This window comes from Tupaia chinensis, unplaced genomic scaffold, assembly GCF_000334495.1.
Source record: "Tupaia chinensis unplaced genomic scaffold, TupChi_1.0 Scaffold000281_1, whole genome shotgun sequence".
Taxonomy (NCBI): Eukaryota; Metazoa; Chordata; class Mammalia; order Scandentia; family Tupaiidae; genus Tupaia; species Tupaia belangeri.
In genome coordinates this window covers 1-15,092 of record NW_006159764.1, presented here as the reverse complement: position 1 = coordinate 15,092, position 15,092 = coordinate 1, and the positions used below count along the sequence as shown (strand labels likewise).

The window sequence follows — 15,092 nt, the reverse complement described above, 5'->3', positions numbered from 1 at the left end:
CTGATGGGTTATTTGCCCAGCTAAAATGGAGAGTTTCACCAAAGAAAAAATGACAGAATAGTTCATTAAGGACACCTGCTGATCTCTGCTTCTTATACAGCATATTGGTCAGACTCTTCACTTGGGGAGGCATAAGATTTTCAACTTTACTTGATGCGTTGCTCCAAGAAAGCTTTTACTGTATCTTTTGTAATGGGAGATTGTATGTTGGTAGCCTTCATGAAGACTGCTTAATTTAGTGCTTAATCATATGACCACTGAACTACTGTGAATTTCAAGGTAGCCCTTGTCACTGTATCTATGAAAGTAGCTTATTTAAGCAATAGCTCCTATGACTGTATAGCTGAATTCTGGGAAAACTTTTCAAAAATAATGTGCTGTAGGTTTGTTCCATTCATACTCGTATGAGAATCTCTAGAGTGGAATGGGATAGTGGGTGATGCATGCCCACCCAAGTATCCTTCGGTGAGTCTGATGTGGACCCCTCATTATGAACCCCTGTAAGAGGCCAGCAAGTGTTATAGTGGTTAAGATACTGAACTGCCACATAGCTGACTGCAGTTCGAGTCCTAAACCTGGTGACTTGAAAATCAGGCCAGGCAGGAAAATGAAAGAGAAGGGACTGTGATGTGGCCATCCCCCCAGGTGGTGATTTCTCACCTTCCCTCTCACTGTCTGTCTCTCTCTGTGTCTCTCTTTGGCATGCACATGCATCCTATGACAAACCTTTAAAAAAAAAAAACCTGTAATAGAAGACCGCAGGCTTTTCCTAACATAAGAGTTGTAATACCCTCAGTTAAACATGGAGCATTAGCTGTATTTACCATACGTTCTTAGCAGTGCTGGGAATAGAATGATTAGTACAGTAAAACTCTCTGCGAGGACGCTCTTACAGTCTAGCAATTAGGAGGATTTAGACATGTTACTGTATAGTACGATATAGTGTGTTACAGTGTGGCAAAGGTTATGGTGTGAGCACCAACTAGAAATAGTTCACTTAGGGCCAGCAAATGGAGTGGGCGTTAAGGTGCTAGGTCCCACATGGACAGCTGTGCCAGCTTGAGTCACAAGCTTAGCAGCTTGAAAATCACACTGGGCATGTGTACATGCATGCCTAAACCCCAAGAGGAGAATGGAGAAGCAATGATGGCATGGTCATTCCCCCAGGGAGTGATTTCTCTCTCTCTCGCTCTCTCGCTCTCTCTCTCTCTCTCTCTGTGTATGTGTCCCTGTCTCTGTGTGGCAAGTGTACATGTCCTATAGCAAAAACTAAAAAAGGATTCATTTAAGGATAAGGAGTGTCTGGAGACCTGGGACACTCAAGCTGAGCCTTTAAGGATGACTGGCAGGTTGCAGGTGTATGCGGAAGGAGTCTGTTAGGGAAGGAAGCCACCTGAGCAAAAGCATGGGAACTTGTCATCCTGAAAAGGCTAGATTTTATTTTAGAAAGAATAAAAGTAGAAAGTGGCATGCCTTCAGAAACTTTTAAAGTTGGGAAATGTCATTTTATTAAAACATGTTTTTTAGAAGGTAACTGGCAGAAGTAATATCTGTAAATCTGATTCCCAGGGATGAAGTGCCGAGTACAATAAGGGGTTGAAGTAGACCAGGCAGGGCAGGCCCACAGCCCAGTGATTAAGAGAGCAGGACCCCACGTGGCTGGCTGTGGTTAGAATCCCAGTCCTAGCAGCTTGAAAAACACATCAGGTACACATGTGTGCTTGCCCAAAAGCCCAACAGGACAGAGAAATGGAGACGGCAGAGTGTTTTGTCCCTCTTCCTCTCTCATCTTCTCTCTCTGGCTGGCAAGTGCACATGTTCCCTGGAAATTGAAAAATAAAAAGAAGTAGAAACCAGTAGGTGGCATGGTAGTTAAGGCGCTGGACACTTCCACATGGCCGACCATGGTTTGAGTCCTGGACCTGGTGGCTTGCTTTCTCAGTTTCCCTCCCTCTCTGTGTGTCGCTTTCTGGTCAAATTTAAATAAATGACTAAATGAAATAATTCTTAAAAAAAAAAAAAAAAAGAAAAAAACCAAGGCAAAAAAGATGAAGTAGAAACCAGTAGGTGGCATGGTAGTTAAGGCGCTGGACACTTCCACATGGCCGACCATGGTTTGAGACCTGGACCTGGTGGCTTGCTTTCTCAGTTTCCCTCCCTCTCTCTGTGTGTCGCTTTCTGATCAAATTTAAATAAATGACTAAATGAAATAATTCTTAAAAAAAAAAAAAAAAGTAGAAAAACCAAGTCAGAAAGATGATAGTTCTAGCCAATATAGAGCTACGAAATGAAAGAGTATAGTTATATAATAAGCTAGGAAACCTTTGATATATCTTTTTTAAGTTTAATTTCTTCAGGGAATAGAAACAGGGCCAGATAGCCCCTGCCACCAGGGTCTTTATGCTCTGGCCCACCCCACCTCAGCTAGCCCAGGCAGGTGCTCTTGCGTACGAGCTCGCCACGTGCACAGGTGGCCTTGGGGTGCAAACCCAGGCCCTTCTGCACATGGGTCCATTTGGATTCCCGCTGCACTGCCGTCTGGGCCAGATGTCAAAGCCTGGTGATTGATGGCTGAGCAGAGTTCTGATTTGAATGATGGCATACATATCTGTTTTATATAGTAACCTGATAAAAGTACATTTTTGTAAGTTCAGCTCTGAGGCAGTGTTTCTCAAGTTACGGGCTACAGACCTCTGGGGGAACAATGGCAGTTAGTACAGAGAGTCATAAACTCTTTGTTTACCAAGCATGATCTTTAATACTGGTTGTTTGCGCCTTATCAACAGAAGAGAAAGGGTGGAATTAAGAAATGTTGGCTCTGTATAGTAGGACCTAGCTGAAATCTCTCCTAACTGTGCTCTTAACCCACACCGGTTCGTCATTGTGCTGGAGAGAGAAAGGTTGACAATTGCTGGTCTTCGGGTTGACTAAATGATGATTTGTATGTGTGAACAAATTCTTGAATGCATGTAAGTATAAACAAATTCTCTTAAATGCATTGCAGAGTTTGTAGTTTTCTTATGATTATTTTCTAACTGGATGGATGCCAGAAGACCCACTACTACTGAAGGAAAGGCCTTCGGGGTTACCTTAGAAAGTAGTGTTCGTGTGCTAAGAGGCGATGATTGCTTCAGAGACCTCAAAATACAGAATTAACTTTACTTTCCAGTGTAGTCTTAAAACTTTTAAGCACTAAGTTTCTTGATTATTCTAGGTATATGTGTGGATCTATGACCCAGTTCACTTTAAAACATTTGTCATGGGATTAATTCTTGGTAAGTAGTAGCATGTAAGTAGCTTTACAGTACAATCTATAATTTAACAAAAACAAATGCAGGTGCCATAAAGGAAAATATTTATAAGTTTCACATCTAATAGTTGTTTTTTGGGGTTTTTTTAAAGAAGTTTTTACTTTAGGGTGCATGCGCTCGCCAGAGAGAGAGACAGTGAGAAGGATGGGGGGGTGGCCACACCACAGTTTCTTTTCCTCCATTCTTCTCCCGGGTTCTTGGGCACACATACACTCACCCATTATGATATTTAAGCCGCCAGGTCCGGGACTCAAACCACGGTTGACACGTGGAAGTCTAGCGACCCAACTGCCACCCCATATGCTGGTCTCAGTTATTTAAAAAGGAAAAAAGAAAGATGGTGTGAGCTCGTGAGTAGCCCCTCTTCCTACAGCACCACCTTGTCCGTGCGCAGCCATCATGCACTCCCTCGGTTACCGCACAGGGGAGGGACACTCAAGGGCCCACAGTACCTCGGCCCGGCAAGGCACACGGGCTTACCTATCTTTAGAGAGTTTGGAAATCCTATTTCACAAGAATGTCTTGAATTTTAGTAATGCTAATCAGAAATAGCATTGCTGAATTTCACTGATTCTAAGTACTTTTTTCCATTTTAGTATCTCTGAAATTGGGATGCATTTTATAGTAAATATCATTTTATCATCACCAGTAGGCCATTCTTTAATAGTTTTAATCTCTGAAGCCAGAATGCATTTTACAATTGGTAGTAACTCCTGTTTTACAATATGGTATGCTGCCACGCTTCCAAGGTGCTTGGCTGTCCATGCTCCTGAGGCACCAGGACGGGGGCCTGAACCCTGGCAGAGCTGGACAGGGTCCTGATCACCACCCGGAGCTCCAGGCAGAGGCCTTCCCCTCGGCCCCCTTGAACTTTCTGTGCCATTTGAGAAGAGGCACAGGTGCAGGGCCAGAGGGAGAAGAGTGTTTGAGCCTTTCACTCCTTAGGAATGCCTAGTCCTCTTTCCCCTGGTCCTGACGTTGGACTCCGGTTCCAAGGCGAGTTTTCAAGTTGCTAAGTGCCCATAAAAGCTTATAAGGCTAGTTTCCTCACTGGCAATGACTATCCTTTTTTCACTGTGTAGTCAGTCTCCCAAAATACCCAGAGGGTCAGAATCGGTGCTCATCTGTGATTCAGAAATCCTGTGGCTGCTACTGCAGGGGCAAGGTCATCAGGCCCGACTGGGCCGTGTTCATATATATATACATATATATATATATGTATACACAAACACACACACGTATATACACACACGTATTATTTACATTTAATCACTATACATTTTTACAGTGTACACCATGCATTTTCTAAGCACAAAGTAGTTATCACTTTTTTTTAATTCTTTAAATATATTCAGGCAATAAATGATAAAGGAAATTATTTGCAATACATTAAAACGAAGATTTTTACGAGATTCAAAATGTGTATAAATCTAAGCTGGCGGGTGGCATGGTGGTTGAGGGTGCTGGACTCCCACATGGCCGACCGTGGTTCGAGTCTCGGACCTGGTGGCTTGCTTTCTCACTTCCCCTCTCTCTCTCTCTCTCTCTCTCTCTCTGATCAAACTGGAAAATAACAATGATAATAATAATAAATAAAGCTAAAAAAAAGAATTATAAAAAAAATTTTAAAAAAAAAGTGTAGAAATGGTGGAGGTAGCTCACAGGTAAAGAGGCACAGTGCGCAGTCCCCATGAGCGGTACGTAGTTGCACTCATCAGTACAGATTACAGCCGCAGAGATGAAGACGACTGCACAGTCTGACAGTGTAGTCTGAGGGAGAAACCAGCACTCTCCTACAGTTGAGAGTGTTCCTTGTTTTAGTTTTTATGGGGGACCGTTTGGCAGTATCCTTCAGATTTTAAGTGCATAGACACTGACCCAGCAACTCTCTGTCTGGGAATTTAACCCATGGCTGTTCCCGTTTGGGTACACAAAGTAAGTGCACTGACATGTTGTTTTTCTTTTCTTTTTTTGTAGGAGGGCACATGTACTCACGAAAGAGAGAGAGAGAGGGAGAAAGCACCCTCCACAGGGAAAGATAATGCCACAATTTTGGGGAATTTGAGGCATACTCTCACATGCCTGGCTTGCTTTTCAAGCCACAGGGTCTGGGACTTCAGCCACACAGTTGGCATATGGAACCCCACCACCTTAACCATCTTGCCGCTGGCTGGCCCACACACATTATTGAATTTAATCCAAGTCCCTCGGAATATATTTAAGAGAGTAACCAAGCAAGTATCTTGCAGATTTTAAATGCCTATACCATTTGACCTATGAATTACACTTTAAGGATTTTATTCTATGCTGTAATCACAGTTGTACAAAAGTATATGTGTACAAAGGTATTTGCATTATTGTCTATAAAAGGATTAAACTAGAAACAATTCAAGTCTCTAAATAGGAGAATGGTAAAATAATTTACAGTACAGTACACAGTAGAATACCATCCAGTGTTTAAAGAATTAAGATGTACTGATGGAAAGATATCTAGAATAGATCATATGAAAAAATAAAGTTGTAATAGACTAAGAATAAAATATATATAAAGTTCATTTATTTAGAAAAAAAAATTGTACGTACCTAGTTGTAATTATATACAGGCAGTCTTGGAATAAAAATAAGCTTAACCGTGGTCAGACTTTGGAGTAGAGCAAGAATTGAGTGAAAATTCAATCCTCACTGTATCTTTTGTTTTTTTACCTGGATATGTCTTTCTATAAGTTCAGGAGTGGGTAGGAAAGAATTATTTTTAAAATACCAATTTAAGTAAGCTTGGTTGGGACCAGCAGTTGGCGTAATGGCTATGTCGCTGGACTCCCATGTAGTTGAGTACAGTTCGAGTCCCAGACTTGGTGGCTTAAACTCATGCCGGGTACGTGTGCATGCGTGCCCAAGAGGAGAACAGAGGAGAAGGAACTGTGTTGTGGCCATCTGTCTGTTTTTCTGGCAAGCGCACGCACCCTATAGCACAAACCTCTTCCCCCCGCCAGAAAGAAAAAAAAATAAGCTTGGTCAATATGGTATAGAATCCCATTCAAAATAACTTTTTAAAATTTATTTATTTATTTGTTGTGATTTTTCAAGCCGCTCTGTCCAGGACTTGAACCTGGTTGGCCATATAAGAATCCAGCATCTTAACCACCATACCATCTGCTGGCCCCAAAATAATATTTATAGGAGTTAAAAATGCCATTAAACCCAACCCAAATCAGGAGTAGCTATTGATTACTTACAATGTTCTTTGCTAAATACTTTCCCTATGAAGTCTTGTTTCACCCTTTTAACAACTTTTAGAAAATAGGAACAAGCACTTATTAAATCATAAAGTAACTTAGTTTCAAAAGTATTAAGTAACTTGCCTAGGACTGCTTAGCTTATAAGCGATAGAGTGGACTGGTTCCATGGCCTGATGGTTCTGGCAGTAGGTGTCCCAGATCTGGACTTGAGAAACAGGCCTGGCATGGATGTGTCTGTGTTCTGTAGTGCCAGGAACGGGAGATGGAGGAGGGGCTGCGGCATGGCCATTCCCCAGCGGGGGAGCTTTATTCTGTCTCCCTCTGCCTTTGTCTCTCTGTCTCTGGTGAGCACACATACCCTCTAGCAAATAAATGAATGAACGAACGAATAAACAAACTAGAATTTGAATTTTGGTGTTACCCCAAAGATCTACAAACCCAATTCTAATTACTTGTAACTGTTGTGTTGTTACTGGAGGATATGTGTGCTCACTGGAGAGTGATTAAGAGAGAGATCATCTAGTGGGACATGACGATGCCGCAGTTCTTTTCCTGTTTCTCCATATCAGCAGGATTTGGGACATGCTCGCACCCAGGACCAGACTGATTTTCAGGATTCCGAGGCAGGGATTCAAACTCTGGTCAGCCTTGTGGGATCCAGCTCATGTGCACAGGACTTAATTACCGTGCTATGAGGCTGGTCCATAATTTCTTACAATGCTTTCATACAGCCCTGCTTTACTTACAATAACACTGGAAATGCTTCTATACAATTCCTGACTTTGAAAGAAAAATTGGAGCAGAATCACTGAGGAGCTTTTTCAGTCTGTGGATGTCCAAGTCCACCCAGAATCAGAATCTCCAGAGGGCTCTTTGTGGTGTTTTTGTTTTTTCTTTTGTTCTTTTTCCCCCAAGGAGGTGCATTTGCTTGCCGGAGAGAGAGAAGAAGCACCGTCCAGTAGGGGCTTGGTCACAGTGCAAGCCTTTTACCTCCATTTTATATCCTGTCAGAATTTTGAGCATTCATGTATATGCACTTTTCAAGCCACCAGGATTCAAACACAGTCAGCCATTTAAGATCTAGCTCCTTAACTGCTGAGCTGCGAGGGTAGCCCCATGGAATCATTTTTTGTTAGGCTTGTTTTGTTCTTTAATCTTCCCTATTCAGAGTCTTACAACCTTAATATTCAAAAAATAAGGTAGATTCTGCTTGAAAACACCAGGGAGTACAAGGAGCTAACAGTTTTACATTTTTAGGCAGCACTTTTTTTTTAAACTATAGATTGAGTGTTTCTTGTCTGAAATGTTTGGGACCAGAGTATCTGTCAGATTTCTGAAATATTTATTTGCATGCACCTAATGAGATATCTTGGGAATGGGACCCAAGTCACAACATAGAATTCATTTATATTTCATATGGACATAGGCTGAAGGTAATTTTATACAGTATTTTTGTACTGCAGTGTTTTGACTGGAAGTCAACACATAAGGTTAGGTGTAGAATTTTCCACTCATGGCACCCTGTCAGCACTCAAAAAGTTACAAGGTTTGGAGCATTTAGGCTTTAGGATGCTCAGATTAGGGATGTTTACCTTGTATATGTAATTTTTACCAAAGGAAAAAAAAAAGTCCTGGGCCAGCAAGTGGCATGGAAGTTAAAGTAACTGGATCCTACATGGCCTCCTTCATGGTTCAAGTCCCAGACTCAGCTGCTTGGAGAATGTACATGTGATGTGTGCCCCAAATCCTCAGAGGAGAATGGAGAAGGGATTGTGATGTGGCAGTCTCCCCTGGGGGATCATTTCTCTTCCCCCCCCCACCCCCGTCTGTCTGTCGCAAGCACATGTATCCTACAGCAAAACAAAAACTAAAAAGGAAAAGAAAATCCTCATCCAATTGATAAATAACATGAAATGTTAGATCAAATGATATGAAATTGCTTATAATTGATCCTTCTTTAAAGATAAACTTAAGGGGACCAGCAGATGGCATAGTAGTTAAGGTGCTGGACTCCCACATGGCCAAGTTCCAACCCCAGACACTTGAAACTCAACACCAGGCCTGTGTGCATGCTCAAAATCCCAAGAGAGTGGAGGAGAAGGGATTATGGTGTGGCCATGCCTCCAAGGGGCGATTTCTTACTTTCTTTCTCTCCAGCAAGCACACACGCTCTATAGCAAAAAAATCTCTCAAAAAATAAATAAAATTATCAATTTTTATTTCAATATGTTTATGTTTCAGTTTTTCCTCCCTCAAGAAAGTGTTCACTGTTGTTGCAACCAGGCTGCTTAGGTTTTTATTCTGTAAATTATCCAAGTAACTTGGTCATCTCTTGTTCCAGTGATTGCAGTAATTGCAGCTACCCTCTTCCCACTCTGGCCGGCAGAGATGAGAGTAGGTGTTTATTACCTCAGTGTGGGCGCAGGCTGCTTTGTGGCCAGCATTCTTCTCCTTGCAGTTGGTAAGTACAGTCACTGGCGAGACTTGGCTCCGTACGGTAGGTGTTCCATGGTTGGCTGTGATCTGCAGCTTCAGGAAGACATAACGGCAAAATTAATGTATGTAATGAAGAACTATCTAGGTCAAATCCCAAAACTGACTCAGGCTTAATTTGATTTGACATATTCTGAAGAGAAAGGATTTAATATATCTTCTTTTTTATTGTTAATATTTTTGATTAACATATTGTGATTATATACATTTATTGAATACAATAATAGTTTGGTATCAAGTGATTAAATCATTTATTACCATATCTGTCACCAGGCTTATCATTTTTTTCTCTTAGTTATTTTGACATATACCATACATTATTATATCTTAATCTGTAAATAGATGTGCTTTTAAAATCAGCTACAGCAAGAATTTTAGTATCTTTTCAGTGATCATTTATTAAACATCATAATGTTTTCAGTCAAATATTTTTATTTTTTAAAATTATTTTATTTAACTTTATTCATTTACTCATTTTTATTTATTTTAATTTGACCAGAGAGGGACAGAGAGAGAGAGAGAAAGCTGCCAGGTTCAGAACTTGAACCGTGGTCGGCTATGTGGGAGTCCAGCACCCTTAACCACCACACCACCTGCGGGTCCCAATATTTTTATATTTTGACTTAAGATAAATGATATTATATTAAATATTTAAATTCTATACATATATTTGATAAATAGTTCTGAACAATAATTTTCACCAAGGTGCCAAAATAAATTCTAGATGCATTAAGAGGTTAAGTGTTTTAAAAACCAAATAGGAAAAAGTAACTGAATGTGTTTTTGTTTTTATTTTTCACATTTCTGGATAATGGAGTTTTCATAACTAAAAAGCAATCCAAGAAATAACAAAAAGTACCAATAGACTTGGATCACATAAAAACAATTTTTAAACTCTCCTATGAGTTGATAAAAGGGTCTGAAAATTAAATGGCAAAGGGGATATTGAAGATAAATGAAGAACTATCTTTTTCTTTTATCCTTTAGAAAAAGAATAAATAATAAATGATTAATAAGTACATAAAAATCCTCGAGCCAAGTAGTGGTGCAGGGCTGATGCAGCTGGACCCACATGGGCAAGGCCTTGAGCTGGTGTGCGGGACCGCCCTAAGCATGCGTGGTACATGCTGTGGCTGAGAGAGAGGTAGATGTGGCTTGAGGGCCCTGTTAGGGTGGCCCATCTTGCTTGCTTGCTCGCTCTCAGGAAATGAATGAACTTTTACTTAAAAAAAAGAATCTGGGCCACCCAGTGGCATGGCGGTTGAGGTGTTTGGATCCTGCATGACCAACTGCACAGTTTGAGTTCTGGACCCGGCAGCTTGAAAACACAGGCCAGCTGTCATGCCTAAAATCCTGAGGGGAGAATGGAGAAGGGGTGTGGCATACCCTTTCCCCGGGGGAGGAGGACTTCTCAGGTTCTCTCTCTCTTTCTCTCTTTCTTTCTCTTTCTCTCTCTCTCATCTCCTACGAGCACACACACCTTGTAGCACAAAATTAAAAAGTTCCTTAAGATTTCAGCCAAAGTTTAGCTCCACTAAATAGAATTATTCCACCTGCTTATCTTTTAGTTAAATTGGCATTCAGAGTAACTCATGGTTATATTGTTTTGCTGTTTTAAAATACAGGTTTTTTTCTGTAGTATTTTCAATAATTTTTCATTTTAAATATGTAATTAATTTAAATATGCATTGTGAGTCAGATAAGTTTATAAATTAAATCAGGAAACAAACCCAGCAATTTGTTGATTCTGAAATGCAGTTCCAAGTATACTTTAAAATAATTTCAATCCTACTTATAAATTGAATATTTCTTTTATATTATTCTAAAATTATATTTGATGTTACTTTGAATGTTCATGGTTAATATTGCCATTTGAAATAAGGTCTTTGGCAACTTTTTTAAAAATGTGTCACTTTTAGAATGGTTTGACAGTACATGTCAGAGTTTTCCTGTTATTCTTCCCTTTCTACACCTGGTAATCTAATGTCACATAAAGACAACTTATAAAGCATGTGAGAATTTTACTAGGCTCAGTTTGTGTGTGCTAAAACTAGGTTTTATTTGTGCCATTTCTATTTGGCTTTTTCTTAAAATTGGCACACGATTCCTTTTTTTTTTTTTAAAGGTTTTTTCCATAGGGCGAGTGCGCTCGCCAGAAAGACAGAGACAGACAGAGAGACAGACAGCGAGAAATCACCTCCCCCCCCCGGGGGGTGGCCACGCCACAATCCCTTCTTCATTCTCCTCTCGAGATCTTGGAGACACACACACACACACACACACACACACGCTCCTGGTGTGAGTTCAAGCCACCTGGTCCAGGACTCGAACCACAGTTGGCTACATGGGAGTCCAGCAGCATAGCCATTATGCTAACTGCTGGCCCCACGATTTCTTACTATGCACCATCTGTCTTAAAACCTATCATGATAATTGTATTTATAGAAAAAAATTCAACCTCTTTGAAAGTTGTTTTTATCTATTAGTGCAATTTATTTTTAAATCATAATTTCAAACATATTTACCTTTTTTGGTTATACCAGAAGATTCCAATGTGTACAAAAGTCAGAATATTTATATATTTTTTTAATTTTGAAATTATGATTCCTAGTTTACAAATAGTTGTACATCTTTGCGAGGTCCGGAACGGTTTTTCCTAGCATGTAGAGTGTAGTAATCAAATCAAGGATGTAGACATATCCATCGTCTTCAACACTGAACTTATGTGATGATGTACCCATTTGATAATAGTCATACTAGTTTTTGTTTTGTAGTGTATCCTGACACGTTTACTCAGCTATGGTTTACAGTTCCATGGCCTATTCCACTTGTTTACGTACATTTACTCTTTCGTTTATTTTCTCTCAATCTCCGCCCCAGTACTCCCCTTTTTCAGTTTATTTTATTCCTGAGACTGAGTGTGTGCACACGCATGTGAGAAAAACAAGCACTGTCCACAAGGTCTTTCCATAGTGCAGCCCCCTTCCTCCAGACTCCCAGCTCATCACAGTCTGGTGTGTGTCTGCCTGGGGTCCAAACCGCCATCAGCCACGTGGCTCCCGGTACTGCAGTTCAGTGCATACCGCCTGTGCCCCTAAGGTGGAGCCAGATATTTATATTTTTATGAAAATTAAAATAGCTACCTTATAAAAGTCAAGGCAGCTGTAGCAATTTCCCTTATTTATCCACAGCAAAATGATGGAAGAAACATAGATGAACTTTTTTCAGGCTTTATATGAAAACAGTAATGTAATCATCTATAAAGAAAACAAACTGAAACAAAACCAAAAACCTTGCCATTTGGTTCATCTAAAACATTCACATAACATTCATTATCCTTTTTTTTTTTAGGACCTTTTCTTTTTCTTTTAGGTTTTTGCTATACAGCTTGTGTGCCTACCAAAGGGGCAGACCGCAGTCCCCTCTCCAATCTCTTCTCGGGACTTTTGGCACACACGCACATATGTCCAGCATGATTCTCAAGCACTGGGTCCAGGACCTGAACTGCAATTAGCCATGTGGGAGTCCAGTCCCTTCACCACCATGCCACCTGCTGGCTCTCTTTCTTAAAAAGGTCCTACATAATTGGTAAATGAAGAGAAAACTATATGAAATAGTTGTAATTTTGGATAATTCTTTCCTTCAAAGTTTAAAATTTAAATTGCATTATTTCACAGTTTATCATAATATATTGTTCTGAAAGAGTAGCCTTATAAGCCTTAGGTGTTTAAGCAATCTTGCTTTCATTAGCATTATATTGTTATCTAATATTGAGAGATTTGGTCCTTAAATAAGTAAAAATTATATAATTAACCTAGTTAATAAAACAAAAAAGGATCGTAAGAAGGAAACTTGGTAGTACTGGGATTCTTTGTCCAGGATTGACCTACCTTCAGGCAGAGTAAGCACATGCCTCGCACATGCCTCAGGCCAATAATATATTTAGGGTCCCCCAGAAATGTTTTCATTTTCATTTCTTTTAAAATCAGGAACACTACGTATAAATGTATGTGCTGTGCAATAGTGACCCTGCGCAGTATTCTATCCGGATTTATGTCAGTGCACCCACGAATGGAATTTTCAGTATCTTTTTTAATGGAGGAAATGCCCTACAAAGGCAAAAATTCCTGGAGTCCAGGAATGTCATGATGTAGACATGCACTGTCCTTTTTTTCATTGCCAGGAGGTGGGTACACTTGCCAGTGAGACAGGGGAGAGGAAGAGAGCACCTCCAAGGTGGTATGCTCAAGCCACAATCCCCTCTCCACTTCTCCAACCTTCCCAGTCAAGATACTGGGCACGTATGCACACACATACATCTGGCATGTTTTGCAAGCCACTGGTGCCAGGAGTCAGACACACTGGTTGACTATTTGGGGTCCAGCTCCCTTAACCACCATGGATCCAGCCCAGCTTTTTGCTTGTTTGAAGGAACTAGGTTATCTTTCTTAAGATATCCTTCATCCCTTGCTCATATTTCTTTTTCTTAAACTGTTGTCCCTCGAGCACTTAAGCTTTCCAGCTGACTACTGTATGGTTCCAGTATAACATCACAGAGTACACACAGCGTAAGTATATGCAGAGGAAGGGAAGCATAGACGTGACTTTTTGAGAACAACAAAGCATTGTGCCCTCTGGTGCAGAGCAGAATGCTGTGTCCTGAGAATACTGCAGTAGCTGCTGACCTAGTCGGGACTTAAGTATTCATAGTTGACACTCCTGAAATGTGAAATAACTGTTTTGCCAGCTTTGAATGAACAGATACTCCCTTCCCTGCTCTCTGAGTCAATGCTTGAATCACTCAGTTAGAGAAATTTCTCTCCCCACAGCCCGTTGCATTCTGTTTCTCATCATTTGGCTCATAACTGGAGGAAGGCACCACTTTTGGTTCTTGCCAAATCTGACTGCTGACGTGGGCTTCATTGACTCCTTCAGGCCTCTGTACACACACGAATACAAAGGACCAAAAGCAGACCTAAAGAAAGATGAGAAGTCTGAAACCAAAAAGCAGCAGAAGTCTGACAGTGAGGAAAAGTCAGACAGTGAGAAAAAGGAAGAGGAGGAGGGAAAAGTAGGACCAGGAAACCATGGAGCAGAAGGCTCGGGAGGAGAACGGCATTCAGACACAGACAGTGACAGGAGGGAAGATGACCGATCCCAGCACAGTAGTGGGAATGGGAATGATTTTGAAATGATCACAAAAGAGGAACTGGAACAGCAAACAGATGGAGATTGTGAAGAGGAGGAGGAAGAAGACAATGATGGAGAAACACCTAAATGTTCACACGAAAAATCATAATCTGCCTAATTTCGAGACTGAATAAGTGCAAGAGGTTGGATTTTCTATGTTGGCTGATCATAACGTGCACCCGGCATTGTAGCAGTCTTTAAATTCATTCACTGCAATGTGTTTGATATCCAAGCAGTGCTGTTCAGTTCTTCAGTTTATAGAGTATTGGTACTCCTAATGTTGCAGTCTAAAGCCATGAAGTTTTCTCTGATAGTTTTACAGTAAATACATCTCATTCATTTTGACAGTTATCAAAAATGCACTTTCCACAATGACATGAGTGCTGTTTTTGATAGTTGTAAGGCTTTTTACTATTAGACTAATCCAGACTTTAAAAGGAATAAAGAAACTCCAGCGTTTCAGATTATGTGTAGGTATGTAACCATGACATGGTTTCTTTAAGAGGAAATGCTTAAACTCATTGTTCTTGATAGTTAAGCTTTTGTTTTTCACTATAAAATTATACCAAGAAATTTCTTTTAAGATTCTGAGTTAGCAGGGTTCAAAAATATTTTGTGGGAACAAGCCAACTAGTAACAATGCAGCAACACTTTTAGTTAGTTACAAATTCTTCTCTTCCAGCTGAGGAAATCCAAACTGATTTGTACATCTGATTCAGAGAAAGGTGATCACCTCCCACAGAGAAAGTGAACAGCGTTGGTTGGGAGGTGATGGCTCTTCTTCCTTCTTCCCCACTTCCTTGTCATAACGTAAAGTGTATTCTGTACATAATTTACAAATAAAACAAACATTTTATTT

General features: G+C 40.4%; 1 protein-coding gene across 1 annotated transcript in view; it reads left to right on the top strand.

Annotated features, from left to right (window-relative positions):
- The window catches only part of SEC62 (SEC62 preprotein translocation factor), a gene marked incomplete at its 5' end in the record, with an annotated part of 28,022 nt that extends 12,930 nt beyond the window's left edge, over positions 1–15,092 (top strand). Inside the window, 3 exon segments of the mRNA XM_014588503.1 lie at positions 3,215–3,275; positions 8,892–9,011; positions 13,873–15,092. Of these exon segments, the coding sequence (XP_014443989.1) occupies positions 3,215–3,275; positions 8,892–9,011; positions 13,873–14,342 (651 nt within the window).